The following is a 23,597-nucleotide window of genomic DNA, read 5'->3' on the forward strand; positions in this document are numbered from 1 at the left end:
CTATCAGTTCGTCAAGAGAATAGGTGTCCAGGTCTTGAGTCTCCTCTATGGCAATTTGCTTGGCTTGAAATTTTGAAGGAAGAGCCCTGAGAAATTTCTTGACTATGCGGTGCTCCTCAAATGGATCATCAAGGCTACGGTATTGGTTTGTCACATTGAGAAGTCGAGCGTGAAAATCATCAATCGATTCATCTTCTCCCATGGTCATTTTCTCAAATTCCAATACGAGTCTTTGAAGCTTCTGACCTCTAACCTTCTTGTTTCCCTCATAAGTAACCTGAAGTAGATCCCAAGCTTGTTTGGCTGTGTCACAGTGGCTAATTCTTATCCTCTCCTTCCTAGACAAAGCTGTGAATAGTGAATTCCTTGCCTTAAAGTCACAAGTTCTATCACGAACTTTCTCTTCTGTCCATTCCTTCCTAGGTTTGAGAACCCTTGCAGAGGACCCTTCTACTTTCTTTGATTTTTCTGCCTTGGTTGGGTGTTCCCATCCATTCTCAACTATATTCCACATGTTTTCATCTTGAGAGTAGAGAAAAGCCCTCGTCATGATCTTCATTGTCAGTAATCTTCACCATTAAACAAAGGAGGGCAGTTTATCGAACTGGAGGCTCTGTTATATTCACGTTCCATCCTTGACCACGGATCAACTAAAAATTTTTAGAACCTGCTCTGATGCCAAGTGAAAATATAAGGACAGAATACGTTTTCTGGAAAATGGGGATTGCAGTATACAGATCAATCCCTACTGGGCAGAAATCAGAGATAACGAACCAAACTCCAGATTTTTGGTTACGTAGTGAAAATCTCAAATATGAGATTAAAAACACTGCGGGGTTCTTACTCTTGAGAACCCAAAATAAGAACAATTGAATTATGATGAAGGATATGTTCTTTACAACTTCAAATAGCACTAGGGCGGCTACAATGAATAGACAAAACTAATATGCAGTTTGTCTTCAATCTCGAACTCCTTCTTCACTTGATTGTTCTTTGATTTTTCCTTTTCTTGCTTCACAGCAACTCTTCAGATCACAAGTAACTCCATACGCATGAGCAACTGACCTATAACAACACTTAACCAGGGAACAAGTGTTTAGGATTTTTATCACGACACAATATCAAGCAAGACTCTCAATTATTCTTGCGTTCCTCATTCGCTGCCTGTGCAGTTTGCATCCTCTATATATGTGTAGAAGCAACGCCAACCCTAATAGACTCCTAATAGGAAAGGATCTTGGTGATTGAATATTGACCAATTAAAATATCAAGTCCTAGAAAACTTAGGATTACACTACAACACCTTAAAAGCCACGGGAATACATTTTCTAAATAAACATTGAAATTAACCAAAAGATAATTTCCCTTAACAGCATCTTTAAAACAACATATTAGTTTGTATGGGAATGCCAATAAAAAAACCGTATACCAACATACCTGAAACGGTTCCATTCGAAATTACACATATTTTGATGGAAATTGAAGTGAGGAATTCGGGAATCACTTCCTTCATATCTTTCCACATAGAAATTCATAATTTATTTAGAATGCCAAATAATGTAATTCATGTTTAGGAATGATGAATTTCTCATTTTCATTTAAATTCCACATTTGTTTCCTTCTTCCAAACACACCGTAAAGAAATTGTTTTGTTACCAAAGAAACTATCTCTCTCTCCTGTTAGTGTGAGTCATCGTTCCCTATTAGGAATAGACTACAAGGGAATATATTGTTGTAACTACTTACCTTGTATATGTTGTATAGTACGAGTTGTAGTACGATTGTAACCTATATATATACACTACAGAATGGGTGTAAAATATATCAGAAAATTTATTCTCCATAACTTGTCTTATTTGACTTGGTATTAGAGCGAAGATCCGAAAAGGACTTTGTCTTTTTTTTCTTTTTTTCTTCTCTCAATCTGAGGAAGACAGTTTGCTTAAAACTGTTAGTTATTTGGGTTAAACGACGTCGTTCTCTACTATTGGTAATAGTAGACGTCGTTCTTCATCTTCGATCGACTTCGTCCTCAGTCCAGGACCGCCGTCTCTCATCTTCGATCGGCTTCGTCGTTGTGTTCAAGACCGCTGTCGCTCGTCTCCAAGAACGTTGTCGCTCGTCTCCAAGAACGCTGTCGCTCGTCTCAGACCAGTTCACAGATCGGCCACTCTCTGCTATCGCCAGTTTTCCGACGGTCGCTGCTAGTTCATACCGGTCGCACGCCTCCGGTCTGCTTGCTTCCATCTCCGGTCAGGTCGCCCCACTCGTCATCCTCCGCCAATTCCAGATCGATCTCAATCTCTTTATTGAGTCAACCCGGCTCAACAGTGAATCAACCCGCCTCAACTCGGTCAACTCGGTAATTGAGTCAACTCGCCTAAACTCGGTCAACCTATTCAGCTTAGTCAAACAGGTTCAAAAAAAAAAATTTGTTACTATTTGTTTGATTTTGTTTGGAGACATCTATTACTCTTAATTCCGCTGCGCACTTTGGGATTTGTGTATTTTTCTAGTGTATTATTGCAATGGGTGGTGATGACAGTGAAGGTCAGAGTTCTAAGACCAATGAGGTCCAGAGGGTTGAAGTTTCTGTCAAGAGCTCAGAAGGTGGTTCTTTTGGGGGTACCAAACTCACTGGTGCTAATTTCCGAACATGGAAGAAGATTATGTCTGTTTATCTCCGTGGGATACACAAAATGGGGCATGTGACTGGAACAATCATGGCTCCTAGTGAAGATGATGTGGATGCCTATGCTAAGTGGGAAGATGATGATGGGTTTGTCATGTCAATTCTATTTCGAGCCATGACTGATGATGTGCTAAAAATGGTAGAGGAGTGTGAAACTGCTGAGGCGATATGGGAGACGTTGGGAGATCTCTATACAAATGAGTCTGATTTTATACAGGTTCATGAATTGATGTGCAAAGCTGCTAATATGCAACAAAATGGGCAACCAGTAGCTGTGTATTTCACTAAGCTGAAGAATGTATGGGCTGAAATTGATCAGAAGCATCCTTGCAAGATCAAGAATCAAGAAGATCTTGTGTGGTACCAGAAAGAGAAGGAGCTAGAACGGGTTCATGTGTTCTTGAGAGGACTTGATGAGAAGCATAGTAGTGCCAAGGGAGAATTGCTCAGAATAACAGACCCTCCTAGTTTGAACACAACTTTTACATACATCCGCAAGGATGAGTCTCAGCAGGAAAGTGTCAAACATGCACAGGTTGAAGTATCTAGCCTAGCCATTCAGGCCAAGTCACCGGCACCTTTCCTTCAGCAGCAGCATTCAGCTCCTCTTCATCAGCAAGGTTTCCCACAAGGCTTCACCAACCGCCCTCGTCCTCAATGTTCTTATTGCAACGACCTTGGGCATGTTCGGGAGACTTGTTGGAAGTTGAACCCCCACCTGAAACCTAAAAAGCAAGGTTATCATCCTAAAGCGAAAGCAGCTGCTGTTCAATTAGTCCAAGAACTAGATTTCTATGGAGTAGCTGGCCAAGATCATCATACAGCAGGTGGAGCTACTCCTACAGCCTTTATAGCTGGTCGAGGTAAAATTGGTATGGCTTTAAAGGTTTCTAACTTTGTTGGTTCTGATACATGGATTATTGATTCTGGTGCCTCCGATCATATGACATATGACAAATCATATTTTACTGAGTTGTCTTCCCCACCAGTGTCCTGTGTAACCAATGCCAATGGTGAGGCTTTTCCTGTGTTAGGGTCAGGGTCTGTGCGTATTACTCCCACTTTAGAACTTCGTAATGTGTTATATGTGCCTGATTTATCTCATCACTTGATATCTGTCCCATAGTTAAACACTGAGTCTAAATGCTCTGTAACCTTTTATCTAATGTATGTGATTTTTCAGGATCTTCTCACCAGGGAGATAGTCGGTCGGGGGTATCTGAGGGCCAGATTGTTCCATCTGGATCCGACATACGCAGGAGAGAAACCAGGAGCACAGTTCCGAGCCGCTTTGACTTCGACTTCTGATAAGCTAAGTGAGATTTGGTTGTGGCATCGCCGTTTAGGGCATCCATCTTTTAGTCTTATGAAGAAAACCATGCCTACTCTGTTTATTGGTGTAGATGAGTCAGTTTTACATTGTGAAACATGTGTTTTGGCCAAGAGTCATCGTGCTACTTATTCTCCTAGTATTTCTAATAAAAGTATTATTCCTTTTGAGTTGATTCATTCTGATGTTTGGGGACCTTCTAGAGAGCCTACTGTATCGGGTATGAGATATTTTGTGTTGTTTGTTAATGATTGTACAAGATTGTCATGGGTTGCTCTTCTTCAAACCAAAGATGAAGTCTTCCCCGCTTTTCAAACCTTTCGTAATCTTGTTCAAACACAATATCATAGCACCATTAAAGTCCTTCGTTCTGACAATGGGGGGGAGTATGTTAATCATGTGTTCCAAGAGTTTTTTAAAATCCATGGGATTGTTCACCAAACCACGTGTCCACAAACACCAGAATAGAATGGAGTGTCTGAACGGAAAAACTGTCATTTACTTGATATGGCTCGTGCTCTTCTTTTTAGTACTCATATGCCTAAGTATCTTTGGGGCGATGCTATACATGCTTCCTCTCATCTTATCAATCGTCTTCCATCCAGTGTCCTCCAGGGCCAAATTCCATTTGAGGTTCTCGCCTCTCATGTCTCCTTACCATCATTTCATAATCTTCCAGCTCGTGGTTTTGGTTGTGTTGCTTTTGTTTATGTGCCCAAAAACCAGAGATCTAAGTTGGATGCCCGGGCCCCTAAGTGTGTGTTTGTTGGCTACGGAGGCTATCAGAAGGGGTACAAGTGCTATCACCCACCAACCAGAAAGTATTATGTCACTATGGATGTTACTTTCTTTGAAGACATGAGTTATTTCTCCTCTTCAGATACAGCTCTTCAGGGGGAGAATTCATATTTTGAAGAGCTCTATCATGGAAAGGGAGAGGAATCAGAAGGAGAAGGAGAAGCCACACAACCAGGAGGTTTTTTGACTGATCCGGTTGAGACTATTAGCTCACCGTCTCCAGCCGCAGAGGTTCCAGACACCCAAGCACCAGTTTCCATCACTTAGAATGAGGTGGAAGACACAACTGCCCCTCCTGCCATTGCTTCTACCCCTGACCCACAGCTTCCTGGTACTGAAGATCACCCTTTTGAGGTATGTCCATCCACTGATACTAGTAGTAGTGAGTTTAATGTTGAGCAATATGTGTTACCACATAGAACCACTCGAGGTCAATCAGCCAAAAGATATGAACCTACTTTTACTGCCAAATCAAAATACCCAGTAGCAAACTATATGTCCACTAAGAGGTTGTCGAAGTCATATGAATCATTTGTGAATCAAATATCTACTGTATCAGTACCTAACAAAGTGCAAGATGCATTGAGGGATCCAAAGTGGAGGAAGGCTGTGATGTCCCGGAAATTCGTAATTATTTTCTGAGGATTTTCCGAAATCTAATTTTTGGTTGTTGGATGGTTTCGTGGCTCGTGGATGGAGCGGAAGTGTTTCGGATGAATTTTTATTCGGAAAGTATGACTTTAGGGGGGTTGCAAAGGTTGACTTTTGAAGCGTTGGGATTCTCCGAAAACTTCCTTCAGGAAAGTTGTAGAGCGCGTCGATACGAGTTCGTGGACATGTGGAACGCGAGAATCGAAGTTCGTATGAGAAAGTTATGAGCGTTTGAAGTTTTGGGAAAGTTCTATAAATAGTAGTTTCCATTTTCAGAAATTTACTATTTTCATTTCTTTCACTCTTCTTTTCCGGAAATCAGAAGCTCTGTTCTCTCTCTTCTTTGCGCGTGACCCGACCCGAACCCGGCTGCCCGACCCGGATTTTTCGGCGATCTCTGGCTACCTCTAACCTTGAAACCTGCACATAACGATTCGCCTCTCTCGTGCGGTCGTCTCTGTGGCAGCCTCTTGCGGCGATTCGTGGTGGAGGAAGTGCAGCAAGGCGGTGCAGTTTGAGGATTTCGGACCCAGTCGGAAATCCTTGTTCCGATGTCGGCGAGGCTGCAAGTCTTCTTGGTTGAGCTCAGAGCAGCCTCCTTGATCGATCCTTGGTGGTTGTTTGGATCGATTCACGTGAAACCTTGTTCAATTCAGTCCGGATTACTGTTCAAGGCTTGTGAGGTAGTTTTCGACCCTTTATGCTTGTTTTCTGACTTCGAGCTAGTTATGAAAGTTCACAAGCATGCTTAGATGAAGAACTTTGATGTTGAGAGTTTTGTGAAATATTGAGTTTTGGCCAACGGCGGTGCGACACCGCCTGTGGCGGCTTTCCGGCGGTGTTCTGGCCACTTAAGGAACTGTTTTTCGTATTATATTTGTTCTACGCGTTGATACGAGCGTTTTGATATATAATATGCAAATTTTGGAGTTCGTATAGAATTGTTATGATTTTTGCAGTTTCATACCGATTGATTTATTCTATCCGTGAGGATTCGAGCGTCCGATCGACTTGTGGTTTGGTCATATCGATTGTGGACGTATTCCGGAGACCTTGGGAGGTCTCGGATGTGGTTTTGCCTCGATTGGCGCCACTTTGGGGGATTTTAGTTCAAAACAGGGGTTTCGAACTTAAATTAAATGTGAATCATTACTGATTTGAGGTCATTGGTGATAGGTGCTTCTAAAGGTGAATTGGACTAGTTGTTGGTGATAGTGTTAGTTCGGTTCTGTATAGAAGACGCAGCGGGATTTCGAGGTGAGTAATCTCACGAAGTTCATTCACGAACGGGAATACCCTTATTGTTTTGAGAGTTATTTATTAACTGCAAACTATAGTTGGTATTAGTAGGCATTTCTGAGCGGATGACTACATATAGATATATATTTACGTGAAATATATATGTTTTGGTGGTTTGTGGATTTATGAAAACAATATGCATGAAATGATGCTTTTTATTGTTTTGGGGTGTGGCTTTTGGAAAACAATGATTATGGAAATGTTGATTTTATTAGTTTTCAAAAGCGTTGCGATTTGTGTAACATTTTGGGTCAAATGCGACTCCTTTAATAATTTGCTCCAAGGGACAGTGCGGCCCGAGGATCGAAAGTCTAAGACCTTGGGCAGAATCTCAGGTGACCACGTCTTTGGCCGGATGAGTGGTTACGTTTTCAGTTAGAGCTCTAATCTGTCTGCCATATAGGTAATTCATGGGGTAACGGGAATTGGTTATTGATAACTCATGACATTACGTATTTTTAGGGAACAAGGTGTGAGTTGCTTCCTTATTAATGGTTTTTAAGGGGACAAGATGCAAGTTATTTTCCTTATTAACGATTTGATAGAAATCAAGGTGTGAGTTGCTTTCTATGGTATGCTTATGGTACAACTGATAGAATTCAAGGTGTGAGTTGTTTTCTACGTTTTATTGATAGAAATCAAGGTGTGAGTTGCTTTCTATGGTACGCTTATGGTACAACTGATAGAATTCAAGGTGTGAGTTGTTTTCTATGTTTTACTGATAGAATTCAAGTGTGGGTTGTTTTCTATGGTACGATTTTGGTACAATTGATAGGAACCAAGGAGTGAGTTGTTTTCTATGTTTCGATTTGAAAGGAAATTAAAGTGTGAGTTATTCTCCTTTATTTCGTGTTGTATGGAATCAAAGCGTGAGTTGTTTTCCTCGTTTGGCGTGAGTTGTGCATGTGTGTTTTGAGTTACTCATACGGGCTTGCAAAAGCTTACCGGGTTTTTTGTGTGACAACCCGGTATACTATTCAAACGGTGTAGGGGTTAATCCTGCAGGTTAGGATAATCGAGGTTGAATCGGAGATAGCACCCTTGCAGCTTTATGGTAGGAAGCCATTTTTGTGACTTTACCGTTGATAAGGTTTTCCGTTGTAGTTAAACTCTGAAAAGCATTTACGTTTTATCTTGTTGTTGACAATTTAATTCGTAAGCTCATGTAATATATGACTCTGTGGAGCGGGTCAATATTGATATAGTAGGTTCAGGGCATCAATATGTACTTGGGTTAAAAGGGAAAAAGTTTCTAGGTATTTTGTATTGATGGCTGAACGTTCACGCATATGTAATTATGGGATTATATATCGATTTTCTTGTTTGTAAAATCAGGGGCGTGACAAAGGCTATGGATGAAGAGATGGAGGCGTTGCAGAAGAACAATACTTGGCAACTTGTGCCTCCACCACAAGGCAAGAAGGCTGTAGGTTGTCGTTGGGTGTTTACCGTGAAGCATAATGCAGATGGATCAGTGAATCGATACAAAGCACGCCTTGTAGCAAAGGGGTTTACTCAGACGTATGGTATCGACTATGATGAAACTTTTGCTCCTGTTGCCAAGATGAATACTATTCGGGTTCTGCTCTCGTTCGCTGCTAGTTTAAACTGGCCGCTCCGCCAGTTTGATGTCAAGAATGCATTTCTTCATGGAGAATTAGTCGAGGAAGTGTACATGAGCCTTCCACCGGGATATGTAGTTGCTTCTCCTGGTGATTTTGTATGTAAATTGAGAAAATCTCTGTATGGTCTCAAACAGTCACCTCGTGCTTGGTTTGGAAGATTTTTACAGTTCATGCGGAAGGTTGGTTACAGGCAGAGCAACTCAGACCATACCTTGTTTCTCAAGCATCAACAAGGGAAGGTAACAGCTTTAATTATTTATGTGGACGATATGGTAATCAATGGTAACGATACTGTTGAGATGGATAGACTGCAGAGACAGCTAGCCTCTGAGTTTGAGATGAAGGACTTGGGTGAGCTTAAGTACTTCTTAGGAATTGAGGCAGCCAGGGGGAGAGAAGGAATCTATCTGTGCCAGAGGAAGTATGTTCTTGACTTGCTGACAGAGGCAGGTTTGTTGGATTGCAGACCTATTGATACTCCTATTGAGCAGAACCATTGTTTAGCTGAGTATCCAGATCAGGTACCTACTGATCGAGCTCGCTATCAGAGGTTAGTTGGGTGCTTGATTTATTTGGCTCATACTAGACCAGATGTTGCATATGCAGTGGGTGTGGTGAGTCAGTTCATGCATAATCCGAGTGAGAGTCACATGGATGTTGTTATGCGAATTCTGAAGTACTTGAAGTCAGCTCCAGGAAGGGGAGTCCTGTTTTCTAAACAAAACAACATTCTTGAGGTTTGTGGCTTCACAGATGCAGATTGGGCTGGAAATATCACAGATAGGAGGTCGACATCAGGTTACTTTACCTTTGTGGGAGGTAATTTGGTTACATGGAAGAGTAAGAAACAGAAAGTTGTTGCACGTTCTAGTGCTGAGGCCGAGTATAGAGGTATGGCTCATGGAGTGTGTGAATTGTTGTGGCTAAGAAATCTGTTACGTGATCTGGGTTTCAAACTCAAAAATACCATGCAGTTGTATTGTGACAACAAGGTAGCTATTGACATATCATAGAATCCAGTACAACATGATCGTACTAAGCATGTAGAGGTTGATCGTCACTTTATAAAGGAGAAGCTAGATGCCAAAATTATTAGCTTTCCTTTTGTTCCAACTGAAGAGCAACTGGCAGATGTCCTTACCAAAGGAGTTTCCAGGAAGGCGTTTTATGACTCACTAAGCAAGTTGGGCATGGTTGATGTATATGCGTCAACTTGAGGGGGAGTGTTAGCGTGAGTCATCATTCCCTATTAGGAATAGACTATAAGGGAATATATTGTTGTAACTACTTACCTTGTATATGTTGTGTAGTACGAGTTGTAGTACGTTGTAGTACGATTATAACCTATATATATACATCACAGAATGAGTGTAAAATATATCAGAAAATTTATTCTCCATAACTTGTCTTATTTGACTTCTCCCTCCCTCCCTCCCACATTGGTTTGCGTCCTAGACATGTGTTGTTTTGGTGTTTAGTCTCTGTTATTACGTATATTTTTTAACAAGAGTTTCATTTTGGGGCATTGATAAATGAGGTCATATGATTTTATGTTAAGTTAAACTAGGTTATGCAATATGAGGTCCAGTGGAGTGTGTGAAATCACTCATTCTTGCCAGCGGTGCCAACAAAATCGTTTTTCCAAACATGTGAATATAACAAGGTTGCTCATGATTTATTAATCTAGCCAAGTTCATGTTTATGAAATGAAACAATGTATTGTATTGAAATATGCCCGGAGTGACTTATGAAATCGGTTAGGATTGATTTAGATGGTAGTAACCATTTCAATGATTAATGAGCGATAAAAAAAAAATGACTATCAACATGATTGTTCATGAACTTGGTGTAATTGTGTACTATAGAACTACTAAGACAACAAGCAACCAATTTGGCCAGTGGCGGAGCCACTATGAAGTTGACAAGTGCCACGGTACCCATTGATAATTTTGATGTTCTCTATGATTAGTAGTAATTTAGGCCAGTAGTCATTATGTTAAATGTGTAAGCAATTCTAGAATGGATATTATTTCTAGGGATCTGTTTTCCGGTTAGACCGAATAGGCAAAAGCAGGTTTCTGCTTCGAGAGTTTTTGCTCTGGTGCATGTAATATAATGACTTTTTTTGAAGCCGTGAATAGACACACACAGACACCACCCCCCCAAAACAAAAACAAAAAAAAAGGAATTTTTTTAAACAGTCAATGAACTAAAAGTCACTGATAATTAAGGTTTCTCACTTTACACTAATTACACTTTAGTATCTGGACTAACAAATCCGACCTAATTATTATATTTGCCGTTAGTAACACCGTTAACCGTATGTCATTTTTCATTTTTCTAAGAGTAGTTTGGTATTTTCAGTCTCTCTCTCTTTGCAACCAGCAACTGGAAAAACAAATCTCTAGAAAATACCAGAAATCAAACGCTCCTATATTCTTCATGTTCAACCAAGCCAAAGAACTTGAGTTGATCAAAGAACCCAGAAATACAAAATGTGGGTTTGCTATATTTTTCACCCACTCCATCTCCCACAATCTCTTCTTCGTCCACCACGCCATCATCCACTCCCTTTCTCTTTCTTCCTTCGACTCCTCCATCCGCATCTATGGAATTGCCTGCCAGGTCAAGTGCCTGGTCGACACCCTCGAGAATATCAGGAGCTGCCTCGACTAGTTCATGTTCCTTGAGTTCGCCGCAAGCTACGTCTGTGCTAGTCACGTTCACTTTACCCTCACCACCCTCCACAAGCCCTTTTTGTTACTATTCCAATTTCGATTTCTTCGCCTTCTCATCTTCGATCCATGGTTTTCCGACCCAGAAAACCAACCCCAAGATTTTTTTACTCTTTTATTTAAAAGAAAAAAAAGACTTTCCAAGGGTGGATCTACAGTCAAGATCGCGCCACCAATTTTCTTTTTCTTTTTATTAAAAAAAAATTGACTTTCTAAAGGTGGATAGTCAAGTGACAACTTTACTCTTAAAGATATTCCAGGGGACATGTCAACTAGCAGAGTTATTGACGACGTGTACCAAAAATGTGTCGGGTTTGTGAGTCTAGGTACCGAAGTGTAATTAGTATAAAGTGAAGAACCTTAATTATTAGTGACCTTTAACTCATGTACTGTTTGAAAAATTTTTCAAAAAAAAAAAAACAGCAAAATAAACATTTATAATTTAACACTATAAAATTTTTTAGTAAGAAATTTAAAATAACGTGAGACAAATTTACACTTCACCTTGTAAGATTCATTTAAAAAAAGGAATGCACAAATTCCGTGCATTAGATGATCCACTATACGTTCATAATTAAATATATATTTTTTTTCAATTTCGTTCAATAGGTCTTTTTTCGCACTTTATGTTTCACACCCCTGTTTAATAATTTTTGGTTTATCCCCTGAATTTGGCTTCAAATAATATATTGTAAAATAACGAGAAACATACTTGAGTTGTTCTGAACTGTCATCCAAAAGGGGACAAACCATTAGATATAAGCATTATAGGGGTCGTCAACGGGTGCCCAGTCCATTCGTAGCGGGCTTGGACCGGGCCAGGTCAGGCTTCATTATAAATTTCAAGATCCAAACTCGTCCGGGGATTGCGAGCTTTTTTGGGCTGCGTCGGGTAGACGTTGTTTATCTTAGCCGGGCCGGGTTTATGTTCTTTAGTTCCAAATAATTTAATCTACATTTAAATTTCTAACTAAGTAAGTTAATTAGGGTTCTTGAAGTGTAGCTTGTAGTATTTAATTTTTGGGAAGAACATGCGCATGCATATATGTATGTATGTCTGTAAGTATGTGTGTGTGTGTATGCATGCATTTATTCTCTTATATATCACACGCGCGTGTGCGCACGCGCACACCCTAATTTGCAGGCTTACTGGCCGGCCTTCAAACCCCTAATCAAGCCCGACCCTCTACCCACCTGGCCGGGCTTTTTGCGGGCTTTTATGCGAGCGGAGTCGGGCTTTTATCCGTCGGAACTTGCGGGCCTCCGTCGGCCTATTTGATCCGCGGGCCAAATAATGAGGACTAAAGCATCATATCTAAAATCAATAAGCAATGATCGGAGAGACGCAAATCCTTATAATATCACAATGTATCATTGTGGGACAACAGCTCACATTCTCACAAAATGTCGATACAGACACCACCGCATAAGGAAGTCTTAAAAGGTGGCCGGAAAATAGGAAGGGGCAAAAGAGAAAATTTGGTGGTACAAAAATTATAAGAAGGAAAAGGAAGTCCAAATAGTAAAATAAAATAAAACAAAAATAAAATTTCCTATTTGAACGTTGATTTTCGGAAAGCAGAGCCATATATTTCTCTTTCCTTCTTTCATTCTTTGTGTGATCGATCGATCGATCTGGGACAAAAATGGCGCCGGTGTCAGCTTTGGCCAAGTACAAGCTGGTCTTCCTGGGCGATCAGTCCGTCGGCAAAACCAGTATCATCACTCGCTTCATGTACGATAAATTCGACAACACCTATCAGGTACCCAATCCCCAACTCACTCTCCTCCATTCTACTATTCGTATCTCAGATCAATTCTCGCAGAGGTCATTGGTGATCTACTTTGGGTGTTTCGTTTTCGGTTTTCGTTTCGGGTGTTGTTTTCGAAATCCTTAGCTTAGATTCAACTGGGCTGGCTTGAATTCTGAAGAAAGGGAAGAGATTTACTGCATTTCGTTACGAAGATTTAGTTGATTGATTGGATGGTGGTAAAATGTGTGTCTACATTATCTGTTTTCGGATCAGACGAAAGCAATTGAAATGAGAAAGGCAATGGCAATGGAGTTGGTTGGCATCTAGAATTGAGAGGAATTGTACACATCCTGAGCCTAGCAATTCATAAACCCCTAATTTGTGGTGCCTAAATCTTCATCTACTTCACTAACAAAGCGATTATCGCATTGGAAATTTGGAGCCTCTGTGAAATAGTGCATATGTTTGAAAGATCGAAGAATTTGAAGGACTTTTATTGCATTACATATGACAAGCCTTTTAAGAAATGCTCAAATGAAGTTTAATGTTCTTGAAAAATTACTTGCCTTTGTTTTGCAATTAAGGTTCGCCGTATTGATGATATTAGCCGGTAATGCTGTTTGCCATGAATCATGATTTGGTAGTACTTTCATATAGCCAAGTGTGGCCCGTTCTTTCGTTTCAGTTCTAAAGCTAGATCTGTAACAGGTTTTCTTTAAAAAACTTTTAATATATTCTTTTCCTGTTGTAACCCCTCCCTGTTTTGTGTTCTGTCTCTTGAACTATAGCTATACCTTGCTGTGTTTATAGATGCAAATTTGTGCTGTAGTAAAAAATAATTTGTTCTTTTTTCAATGAGCAGGCTACCATTGGTATTGATTTTCTGTCAAAAACTATGTATCTTGAAGATCGAACTGTTCGGCTGCAGTTATGGTAAGATTTGGCACGTTTAGTTCTATTGGACTGAGCCTGGGCCACTGTGAAGCTTCATGCTGGCTCTAGTTTTCTAATTATCTCTCTCTGTCTCACTCATGTACATAAAGTTGGCTACATGTTCACCCAAAGAGGCGGAATATGCTTGTAGATGTTACCAATGTAAATGTATGGGTGATTTCTATCTAGTCTGTGCTAATATTAATGCCGTTTTATTCATTGTTTTGAGATCTTTTCCTAATTGCTTACATGTACATTTACATCCTTAATCTATGTGTTAATTGATGTAAACTTGTTCAGAAACATTAATAACTGCAGGATGCATATGTACCAATGGATTACGCTAAATTGAAAACCTATAATACTGTGCAAACCTTCCATTGAGGTCTGAACTGTTAATTTTTAGTTTCCGTTGGGTTATGTGTGCACGTAAATGCAGTTGAAGAATGGGATTCCCAGCTGATCTAATGGCACACACAATAAAGGGCTAAAGTATCTTTCATTGGAAGACACTACTTGATTATAAAAATTTCCTGAGAGTAGGTAGTTGATTGAACATTTAACTGGAGTAAAAGTACCCTTTGGTATCTATATGACATGGAATTTATAGTTGAGTTATCCACCTAATGCTTCTTGCTAGGAATATACATTTAGTACTGTTTAAATAGGACTTATTTTGTACATCTTTGTCATAGGACATTGATGACCAAGATCCTATTATCGAAGAAGAATTGGTTTCATATAAATAACTTCTAGCACTATACAAAATATGAGTTTTCTTTGGAAGGTTCACCCTTTATTCTTTTATATGGTGGCAGGGATACAGCTGGACAGGAAAGATTCAGAAGTCTCATTCCAAGCTACATCAGGGATTCTTCTGTTGCAGTAATTGTTTATGATGTTGCAAGTATGCAATTTTCTTATTCATATTTCATTTGATTATTCACCTACACATTCATACATTTTTTTCCTGTCCTTTTTTTTTTTAAACTTATTTTTATCTGTACCTACAGTTCATGTATACTATGCAGCAACCTACAGTTCATGTATACAGTGCTGTGTGAACTGTTCTTGTCCTATGTAGTCCTTATTATCCATTGTGATGTTGCAAGTATGCAATTTTCTTATTCATACTCCAGTTGATTAGTGACCTACACATTCACTATTTCTTTTCTCTGTTTTTTTTTTTTTGGTTACTTATTTTTATCTGAACCTACAGTTCACATATACAATCCAGCATGAATTGTTCTTGTCCTATGTAGTCCTTATCATCCGTTCATGCTCTTCCATTGAAGTTTTTTAAACTCCATTATTATTATTAATTTAATATAAACTTGAAATTCTACTGAAGACCGCAATATACTGCAATCAATTGGACAAGATACCTCAGTGCAACAAATATTTACTCCGAGACACAGTCCAAATTTTCCAAACAAATTATGTGTTTTCTATGTGATCTATTCATTGCAATCTGAGCTTTTTTCTTGTTCGCTTTTTTGCCGATTTATTGAATTAATCTTGTTTTGGCTCCATCCATCTAGTATCATACTACAAACCTGGTGTATGTCTTTTGACCATTCTGGTAATATATCGTTTAGGCAGACAATCTTTCCTAAACACTTCAAAGTGGATTGATGAGGTTCGCACTGAGAGGGGAAGTGATGTCATTGTTGTCCTTGTTGGAAACAAAACCGATCTCGCAGACAAGAGGTAAGATTTGATATGAAATATATGGTTATGTGGGATGGTTCACCGTTCATTTTTTAGTTTATTCTCTTCAAGGGCCTTTTTTTTGGTGTGTGTATTGGCTAATACTAAAAGTTAAATCCAAAGCCTGAAATTCCAGCATTGAGGTTTCAACAATTTTGAATGCATAAGGCATTCAAATTTCGACATTTTCCTCTGATACGTTTGGCGAAGCAAGTTGGATTGGAAATCCTGATTTCCATCCCGGATTTCCAAATTCCCAGAAAAAATCCCATCTGGATTGAAATAATCTGGGAATTTTCAAAATTTTCAAACTTCTGGTTCGAAATATTCTACACCTATTAATTGGTGTTGTGCTGCTTGCCAACTTATGACTTATCTTTCTTAAACATGCTGGTTGTGTGGCAAAATAATTTGAAAATTTGGCGAGATACTTCTTGTGGAGTAGCGGAGGGGCAGAAAAGAGCACTTGTAATAATTGGTGGGTCAAAGTAAGGAAAGTGGGGAGGGTACATGTTGGTAGTTTGGTGGTAAAGAATAGGGCTATCTTGGAGAAATAATTATGGAGGGTTCCTTTAGTAGGGGATTTAGAAATAGCAGTGGGATTTATTTAGCAAGTTTGGATGAGCTGGATGAACCTAAGTGATGCTATTTTGAATGGATTGCAGTGTTTGAAGGAAGAAAGAAAGTAAAGTGTTGCAGGGTGTTTCTAGGCATTATGGTTATTTTGCATGGAAATTGAGTAGGAGAATGTTCAATGATTTTGAGGGGTGCTGTTGAGCTATGCAAATAGGTTAGGTTTTCATCTTCATTATGGGCATCGATGGCTGCTGAATTCAAGGATTCTGTTTCTTTCTGATAATTTATATTAGAAAGCTTCTGGGTATTAGAATATTACTCTACTTGTGCATCCATAAATAATTAATGACAGCATTCTAACACACTACATAAGCCCTTGTTCTTCCCCAACTTTCTCATCTTCCAGAACCCAAAAGGCATAAACTCTTTGTCCAACTCCTTCCTCTTTTTCTCACCACAAACGCCTTCTCCCAAATCTTATCCCTTGATCTACTCATTTTCTTCCCCAATTGATCAAGCAATTTGAGTGTGTTCTCTGCTACGGCTAACACTCAAAGAATCCATTGATATTCCATTCGATGACAGAGGTTCATTATGATGCCCGACCTCAGTTTAACAAGAAGTTTTAGGGGGACTGTGTGATATTATCAAAATTAAGGAGGATCGGAGGGTTGGAGCCAACATGTGTTCAGTGTACTGCATATACTGCAAAATGTATATGCACTATAGTTCAGATTTCAGAATTTAAAATACCCCTAAAAGGCTAGGTTATAAAAGACTTTAGTTGGCAAATACCGCAGTGCTTACATTCATGTTTAGGTATATTATGTACAACTCGGACTATTATATATCATTTAATACCCCTTAGTGTTCACAACTCAGGAATAATTATGTATAACTCGGAAATGAAGTCCAGACAAGATAAGTGCTTAAAGACCTATATGCTCACTTGTGCACTATTCTCTTAATAAGGCCCTAAAGTGTATCAATTGTTTTTAATTCTAGCATCTCAAATAGAAAATAGAATTAAATAAAGTTGAAGTTTCTTTCAACAAATCTAAGTATCTGATTATAGAAACGCCAGGGTCTTAATCATTTGGATGTTTTTTTTTTTTTTTCCTCTTTGGTCTAGGTTGGCGTTCATTTCGAATTGCCTTTTCATTTCCATTTCTTACACTTATATTTTCATGTCTGGTTCAACAGGCAAGTTTCTGTAGAGGAAGCAGAAGCCAAGGCTCGCGACCTTAGTGTCATGTTCATCGAAACCAGCGCAAAAGCTGGTTTTAATATCAAGGTATACTTGCATTTTAGTGTTCAATATCTATATCAATCCTTCTTAAAAACCTAAAATTGAACAAGAAAAGAAAGTGAACAAAAACAATGGTAGAATGCGAATGATGGGATTCTTGGATGAACCCTTTTCCTTGTATTGGATGAAATTTGGCAATTAGTCCATAAGCAGGATAAAGATCATATGCTAAGTGTCGATCATTTGGTTGGGGGTCTTCACCTAGTATGTTTAAACTTTGTCCTTTGTTGGAGTTTGTTAACTGATTGCTGTTAGTCAGCAAGTAGCACATCAATCGCCACGGTGCTTTCAATCTGTTGGTGTTTTGTTTAATTTCAGTATTTTTAATGCTTAGTTTCTTCTTGAATCTCTGTTCAGGCACTGTTTAGGAAAATTGCTGCAGCTTTGCCAGGAATGGAAACACTCTCATCAACAAAGCAAGAAGACATGGTTGATGTGAACCTGAGGTCTACTGGTGGCGGTGCATCTCAGTCACAGGCTGAGTCTGGATGCGCTTGTTGATATAGCCTATTTTGTCATTATCATTTTACATGCCCGTTGCTCTTTGGTTTTGCAGCCTAATCTGTAAAGGTTTTCACTTCGAATTTCTTTGTTTTGAAAGTTTTTGTCATAGATATAATTCAGTATTTCTCTTGATAAAACTCTAATAGGTTCTCAAATAGCTGAAAGAGCTAGGGCTGTAGGAAAACTAAGATCGGTGATTTTGATGTTTTAGTTAGATAATAAAATGCGACGTGTGTAGATTCGGTTTAATGAATTTCTTTGGGCAATTACGAGCTCTATGTTTACTCACCTTTTGATAAGCTGTCTATTGAAGGGTGAACCTTATTCAGAAATGAAGTTGTTTTGCTTTCAACTTGCTATATACTCCAATATCGTATTGCTTGGGTGATTCTCATAATATCTGTTCAATGTGAAATAATGAACCATACAGAACAAATTTTGGTTTGAATCTCTGAACTACACTTGATTAAATGGCAACTAGGCAGGTAGATATTCTATGTGATAAAAATCAACCGTCTAATTTCAGAACTTTGGGTTTGTTTTGTGCTTGTGTTCTGTTGTCATCTGTTTCGATTGTACCGTGAAACAAAAGTGAGGCCTTAGGACTGTTGAAACCTGAACATTATTTACCGAGTGATCTATGCGAGTGTTTATAAATAAAGCTCCTAGTCATTGTCCGAGGATATGAAACAATGTCTACTCACCACGTAAAGCTGTGCAACTGTCAAAATACACCACTTCTCAAATTTTGCAGGGAAGAGACTACATTGCTTTCATGTTTGCTTCCCTTCTCCTGGGGTGTAGGAAAGCAAAATGCAAGAGAAAGTAGAAGTTGCTTAGTGAGAGATATTTCTCAAACCTCCAATGAAAAAATTTGGTGCTAGTGCTTGGTTCTAAAGTTAATAAATGATGTTAATCGATGCAGAGCACCATGCGCTTGGGTCTCTGTAACATTCAGATGCCAACTGATAAACAGTAATATATAAACTTTGAAGCAGGTGCTAATATAATCCATTGTCGTCCAGCGGTTAGGATATCTGGCTTTCACCCAGGAGACCCGGGTTCGATTCCCGGCAATGGAACTTTTTGGTAATTGAATTTTTCTGGATTTTTGACTGCATATGTGGTCTTTTCTTACAGGCAGCGGGAACCAAGGGATTGGTTTATTAAAATTTTTACTTATAGAATTGACTGATAGAGAGACAGCCCAAGCCCAATTTTTTTGAGAAAAACTCCTCGAGGTTAAATTCTCTTAAGACATATCTAAGTGAGGTGTAATCTCCTCGAGGCAGATCCAAAGTGAGGTACAATTCCTTCGAGGAAGATTCAAGTAAGGTGAAATTTCCTCGAGGCATATCTAAGTGAGGTGCAATCTCCTCGAGGCATATCCAAGTGAGGTGAAATCTTCTCCATGCAGATCCAAATGAGGTGAAATCCCCTCAAGGAGAATCTAAGTGAGGTGCAAACCTCTCAAGGCGAATCTAAATGAGGTGCAATCATGTTCTAATTAAGGAGACGAGCCGAAAGAGCAAGGTTTCAAATTTCTCCGAAACTATTCAAATTTCGATGCGTATTCATATGCTATATAATTTCCGTCAGGAGTTTTCTGAAATTTTCTGTACATTTCCGCAAAATTTTTAATTTTCGAAATATCTACACACCTAAAATATATTTAGAATTTGACATTGAAATTTTGTCCTAAATTTCACTGAAATTTCTGTGAAATTTGTATGACAACGATTTTTTTACTTCATACATTCATTGAAAAATATGAAATTTTGATTTTTTTTTTTTGGCAATCAAGTTGAATACAACAAATTTTTTTTTTCTGCTTCTATATGCTACAAAGTTGAATACTTCAACCACAACATGGTTCTCTTTTTGCTTCTTCTCAAATGATATATGCTTCATACAATGAAACACCATATTAGATAATTCAACAATATCCGATATATAGATTGCATGTGATAAGAGATCAACACACATACAATACCCATGTGTGGTGAAGTATCAAAATCATTTCTAAAATTCATGTACTTAGGTGCAATACTGTATGATACTAAATAGAAGCAGTTCAACCAGCTAAATCGAACCACATCGTAGTGGTTTTTATATTCCTTTTGTTGTATTTGTTCATTTTTATTCACGGAGTTTTGGGATTATCCCCCTCCCCTCCCGGACTCAGGTCCGTTGTAATTTTTTAATTATTAATGAACAAAGTGTGATAGCCAAGCCTCTCACTGGATTTCAGCCATAAAAATAATAATAATAAAAAAAAAACAAAATTCAATCATATTCACATTATCAATATACAGTACATTTTGTTTAAGGAAAACCAAAATTGTAAGAGAATTGAGTCGTGCTTTCATTGATAATAAGGGTCTCTTTATATAGAGGATTTCAAGTATAGAGATAGAGTTGTACATGGAAACATAATCATACATTGATTGGATATCTCCTAAAATTCTCCGAGAATATCTCTAATATAAACCATATTTCAACTAGAGCAAGTAACCTCGAGTTTGGGCCAGACACATATTTTGGATTTACTTGAACACTCCCCTTTGTGTCGCCCAAACGTGGTGCTCCTCTCGGTGCCTTATTAAAAATCTTGCCGAGTAACAAAAACCCTGTGGGACAAAAATAATCTCGGTCGAAGGTGAAAAAGAGCACAACACACCCTTCACGTTTCGAGACCATACATGTAGACATCTCCCCCTGATGTCTGCATCTCCCACTGATGACTACGGTCATGAGAGTTTGGATAATTTCCCCAAACGATGCTACCAACATGTTTCTCGAAAGTGGAATTTAGGCAATGACTTAGTGAGCAAGTCTGCCACACTGTCCTCAGATCGAACCTAGTTCATTTTGATCTTAAGGAGAGTCTGTTGTTGCTGATTATCCTTGGTGTGGTCGCTTTTAATGTAGCCTTGCTTCAAAACAAGTAGCATTATCCTCTATGCTTGTAGGCTCATTTGTGGTAGACTTCAAACCACAATTGTTCGAACATGCGTAATTATGGATCCAATCCATATACATTCACGAACCACTTTGTGAAGAGCAATAATCTTTGCATTGTTCGAAGATATAGCGACTAGAGTCTGTTCTGTAGACCTCCAAGATATCACGGTCTTTACCTATGGTGAACACTTAACCAGTTTGGGAACGACCTTTGTGTGGGTCAGAGAGATACCCAATATCAGCGAAACCTTCCAAAACACATGTCATTTTGGGATGGGGATAGTGGATGCAGGCCAGTGTTGGCAGCGTTCCTGGTATGTGATGGGTCTGAATCCATCATCTCTCTGTAGAGATAGAACAAGCCCATATCAATCGTACATCTCAAGTACTGAAAGATATCTTTTACACCATTCCAATCGCGTCGCGTTGGCGCAAAGTTATATCTAGCTAATAAGTTCACAACATATGAAATGTCCGGTCTTGTGCATTGAGCTAAGTACAATAATGCGCCTATTGTACTTAAGTAAGGCACTTCTGCCTCTAGCATATCTTCGTCATCATCCTTTGGGCGAAGAATATCATTTTTAGGATCAAGACTATGAATGATCATGGGAGTGCTTGAAGGCTTGACCTTGTCAAAATGCCTAAGCATCTATCAACACGATGCTCAAGTTCCAAATCGAGACATAATCGTGTTCTCCAAAAATCCTTGCAGGCATATTCGCAGTAGATATGTGTGAGCTCATCACTTTAGTGGGGATCGAGATGAGACATAGTGGGGACATGCCACGATAATTCCTGTCGTTCCTGCTGAACATCTGGACTGTCTCATCAAAGTGACATCTGCAAATCTAGTGGTAAGGAGATCGCCTAGTAAGGGCATTAAATGGCGGACAATTGTTGGAATCTCAAATTCAACGTAGTTGCCCATTTGTCTATAAGGAACCATCATAAAGCACTGTGACGGCACAATTGGCACATAAATGGCACACTAAAATATGCGTAAGTACAATATTTGTACCCAGTCACTAGCTGTAATGCAAAGTTAGATTGAGTGGCAGTGGGTCGTAGATGAATTAGCATAGCTGCATGTAATATTGCATCACTCCAAGTGGATATAAGGAGATTGGTGCACATTACTAATGTCTGGACTACCATCGTAGTCATTTCCGCAAGACTATTTGGGTGTGTTCATGGGAATATAATGTCCAACATCAGTCCCAATGCAATAACTATCGAAAGTATTCGATGTAAGCTCTCTAATATCGTCAGGTCCAATTGACGGAATAAGATGATCCAAGGAGTGAGCCCGTTGTTATATAATATGTGCTAGGAGTGTAGCATAAGTAGCATTACAAGTGGACAATGGCACAACACGTGACCAGCGTGTTTGCTTGTCAACCAACATCATGAGATATTTAAATGTCCGCAAGTTGGTTGAACTAGTCCACAGAATCCCCACGGATTCAATGTAAGAATAGAATGAGTATGTTCATTTCCTTTGCATAGGACAGTCTCAGTCCTAGTCCTAATTTTCCTAAGGAATGGGTTTTGTAAATCGAGAGATAGGCCTTAGAAGCAACCAATGAAGATTGTGGTTGGGCCTGAGCGTCTGAAACGCTATTTGAAGCAAGTTGGTGATTGCAGCATCACCATGATGGATGACATCACCATGATGGACGCCATCCATGGCGTCATGGATAGGGATTGCTCCAGCCCTAGGCTGGTGGTGGACGGAGACAGTGCCCTAGGCAGCAGCGTCGGTCACACTTAGTCCAGGAATCAACTTTTGATTCATGCTTCATTTTGCTCGAAAGAAAGGATGTCCATGTGAAGTTTTTAGTGGATGGATGATCATATCATGACTAGGATGACCTATCACGTCGTGACAAAGCTAATATGTGTCTAAATCTAAGAGATCTTCTCTCATAACTTTATTGGATTTAATAGCTCGAATAGTAACATAGAGTCCACTAGAGAGACACATACACTTCTCCAAGATGTGTCTTTGCTTTGTTCGCAATCGTTAGAGGTATTGCAAAGAAACACATTTCCATTCTCTACATGCGTTTTCGCATGGAATTCGTTGGCTATTCATAGGTGCGATTTTCCCTAGGAGCGTAGAGAGTTTCTGTGACAGTAATCAAGGTGCCATTTGGCAAGGGAAACTTGGGCTATTCCGTGTCCTTGAATTAATACTGATGGCCCAGGCATTGTAGTCACAAAGTCATATGCTCAAAATCAAAATGAAGTCATAATGAAAAGAACTCGAAATTTTGTACATGTAGATACCTCTACTAGCAAGACTAGTTTGCTATCTCACCAAGCATAAGTAACACCCTCTTTTAGACACCCACAAGCCATGGTGAGGCCCAACCGCTACTTGCATCTTGTAGCCCTATGTTCAAGCTACGCTACGGTATCTGGAAGTCGCAAATCTGCCGTCGGGAAGCCACCTTTCCGGCCTTGCCAAGTTGCCTCCATAATAGGCATTTCTAGACTAGAATAGTGGGTTCTTATCCCACATCTAAGAAAATGTAAAGGAAGAGCACTCCTTCACCTATAAAAAGAATGTCTCTTCCCACTTAAACGACATCTCATTACATCTTTTGTAATCCCCTTGAGCCGCAAGGCTCAACACACTAGTGTAACATTCAAGTGGACGTAGTTTCCCGCTAAGGCGGGAAACGAACCACTATACTTCTCTTGTGTCGTTC

At 39.3% G+C, this 23,597-nt stretch overlaps 1 protein-coding gene and 1 non-coding gene across 2 annotated transcripts; both read left to right on the top strand.

Moving 5' to 3' along the window:
- Positions 1-12,663: 12,663 nt before the first annotated feature.
- LOC112180820 (ras-related protein RABH1b) lies at positions 12,664-18,248 on the top strand. Its single transcript, XM_024319380.2, has 6 exons — positions 12,664-12,893; positions 13,747-13,817; positions 14,636-14,724; positions 15,416-15,527; positions 17,307-17,397; positions 17,770-18,248. The coding sequence occupies exons 1-6, from the start codon at positions 12,777-12,779 to the stop codon at positions 17,911-17,913; spliced, it is 624 nt and encodes a 207-aa protein (XP_024175148.1). The 5' UTR covers positions 12,664-12,776; the 3' UTR covers positions 17,914-18,248.
- A 678-nt stretch (positions 18,249-18,926) lies between these two features.
- Positions 18,927-18,998, top strand: TRNAE-UUC. Its single transcript has one exon. It is a non-coding gene; the product is annotated as a tRNA-Glu (tRNA).
- Positions 18,999-23,597: the final 4,599 nt, after the last annotated feature.

Source organism: Rosa chinensis, chromosome 7, assembly GCF_002994745.2.
Source record: "Rosa chinensis cultivar Old Blush chromosome 7, RchiOBHm-V2, whole genome shotgun sequence".
Lineage (NCBI taxonomy): Eukaryota > Viridiplantae > Streptophyta > Magnoliopsida > Rosales > Rosaceae > Rosa > Rosa chinensis.

What these genes read in the sequence shown, in the direction of transcription:
- LOC112180820 (XM_024319380.2), top strand. Translation starts at nt 12,777, where the DNA reads ATGGCGCCGGTGTCAGCTTTGGCCAAGTACAAGCTGGTCTTCCTGGGC. An exon ending in ACCGATCTCGCAGACAAGAG is followed by an intron (nt 15,528 to 17,306) that starts GTAAGATTTGAT and finishes CTGGTTCAACAG; the next exon opens with GCAAGTTTCTGTAGAGGAAG. An exon ending in AAGCTGGTTTTAATATCAAG is followed by an intron (nt 17,398 to 17,769) that starts GTATACTTGCAT and finishes ATCTCTGTTCAG; the next exon opens with GCACTGTTTAGGAAAATTGC.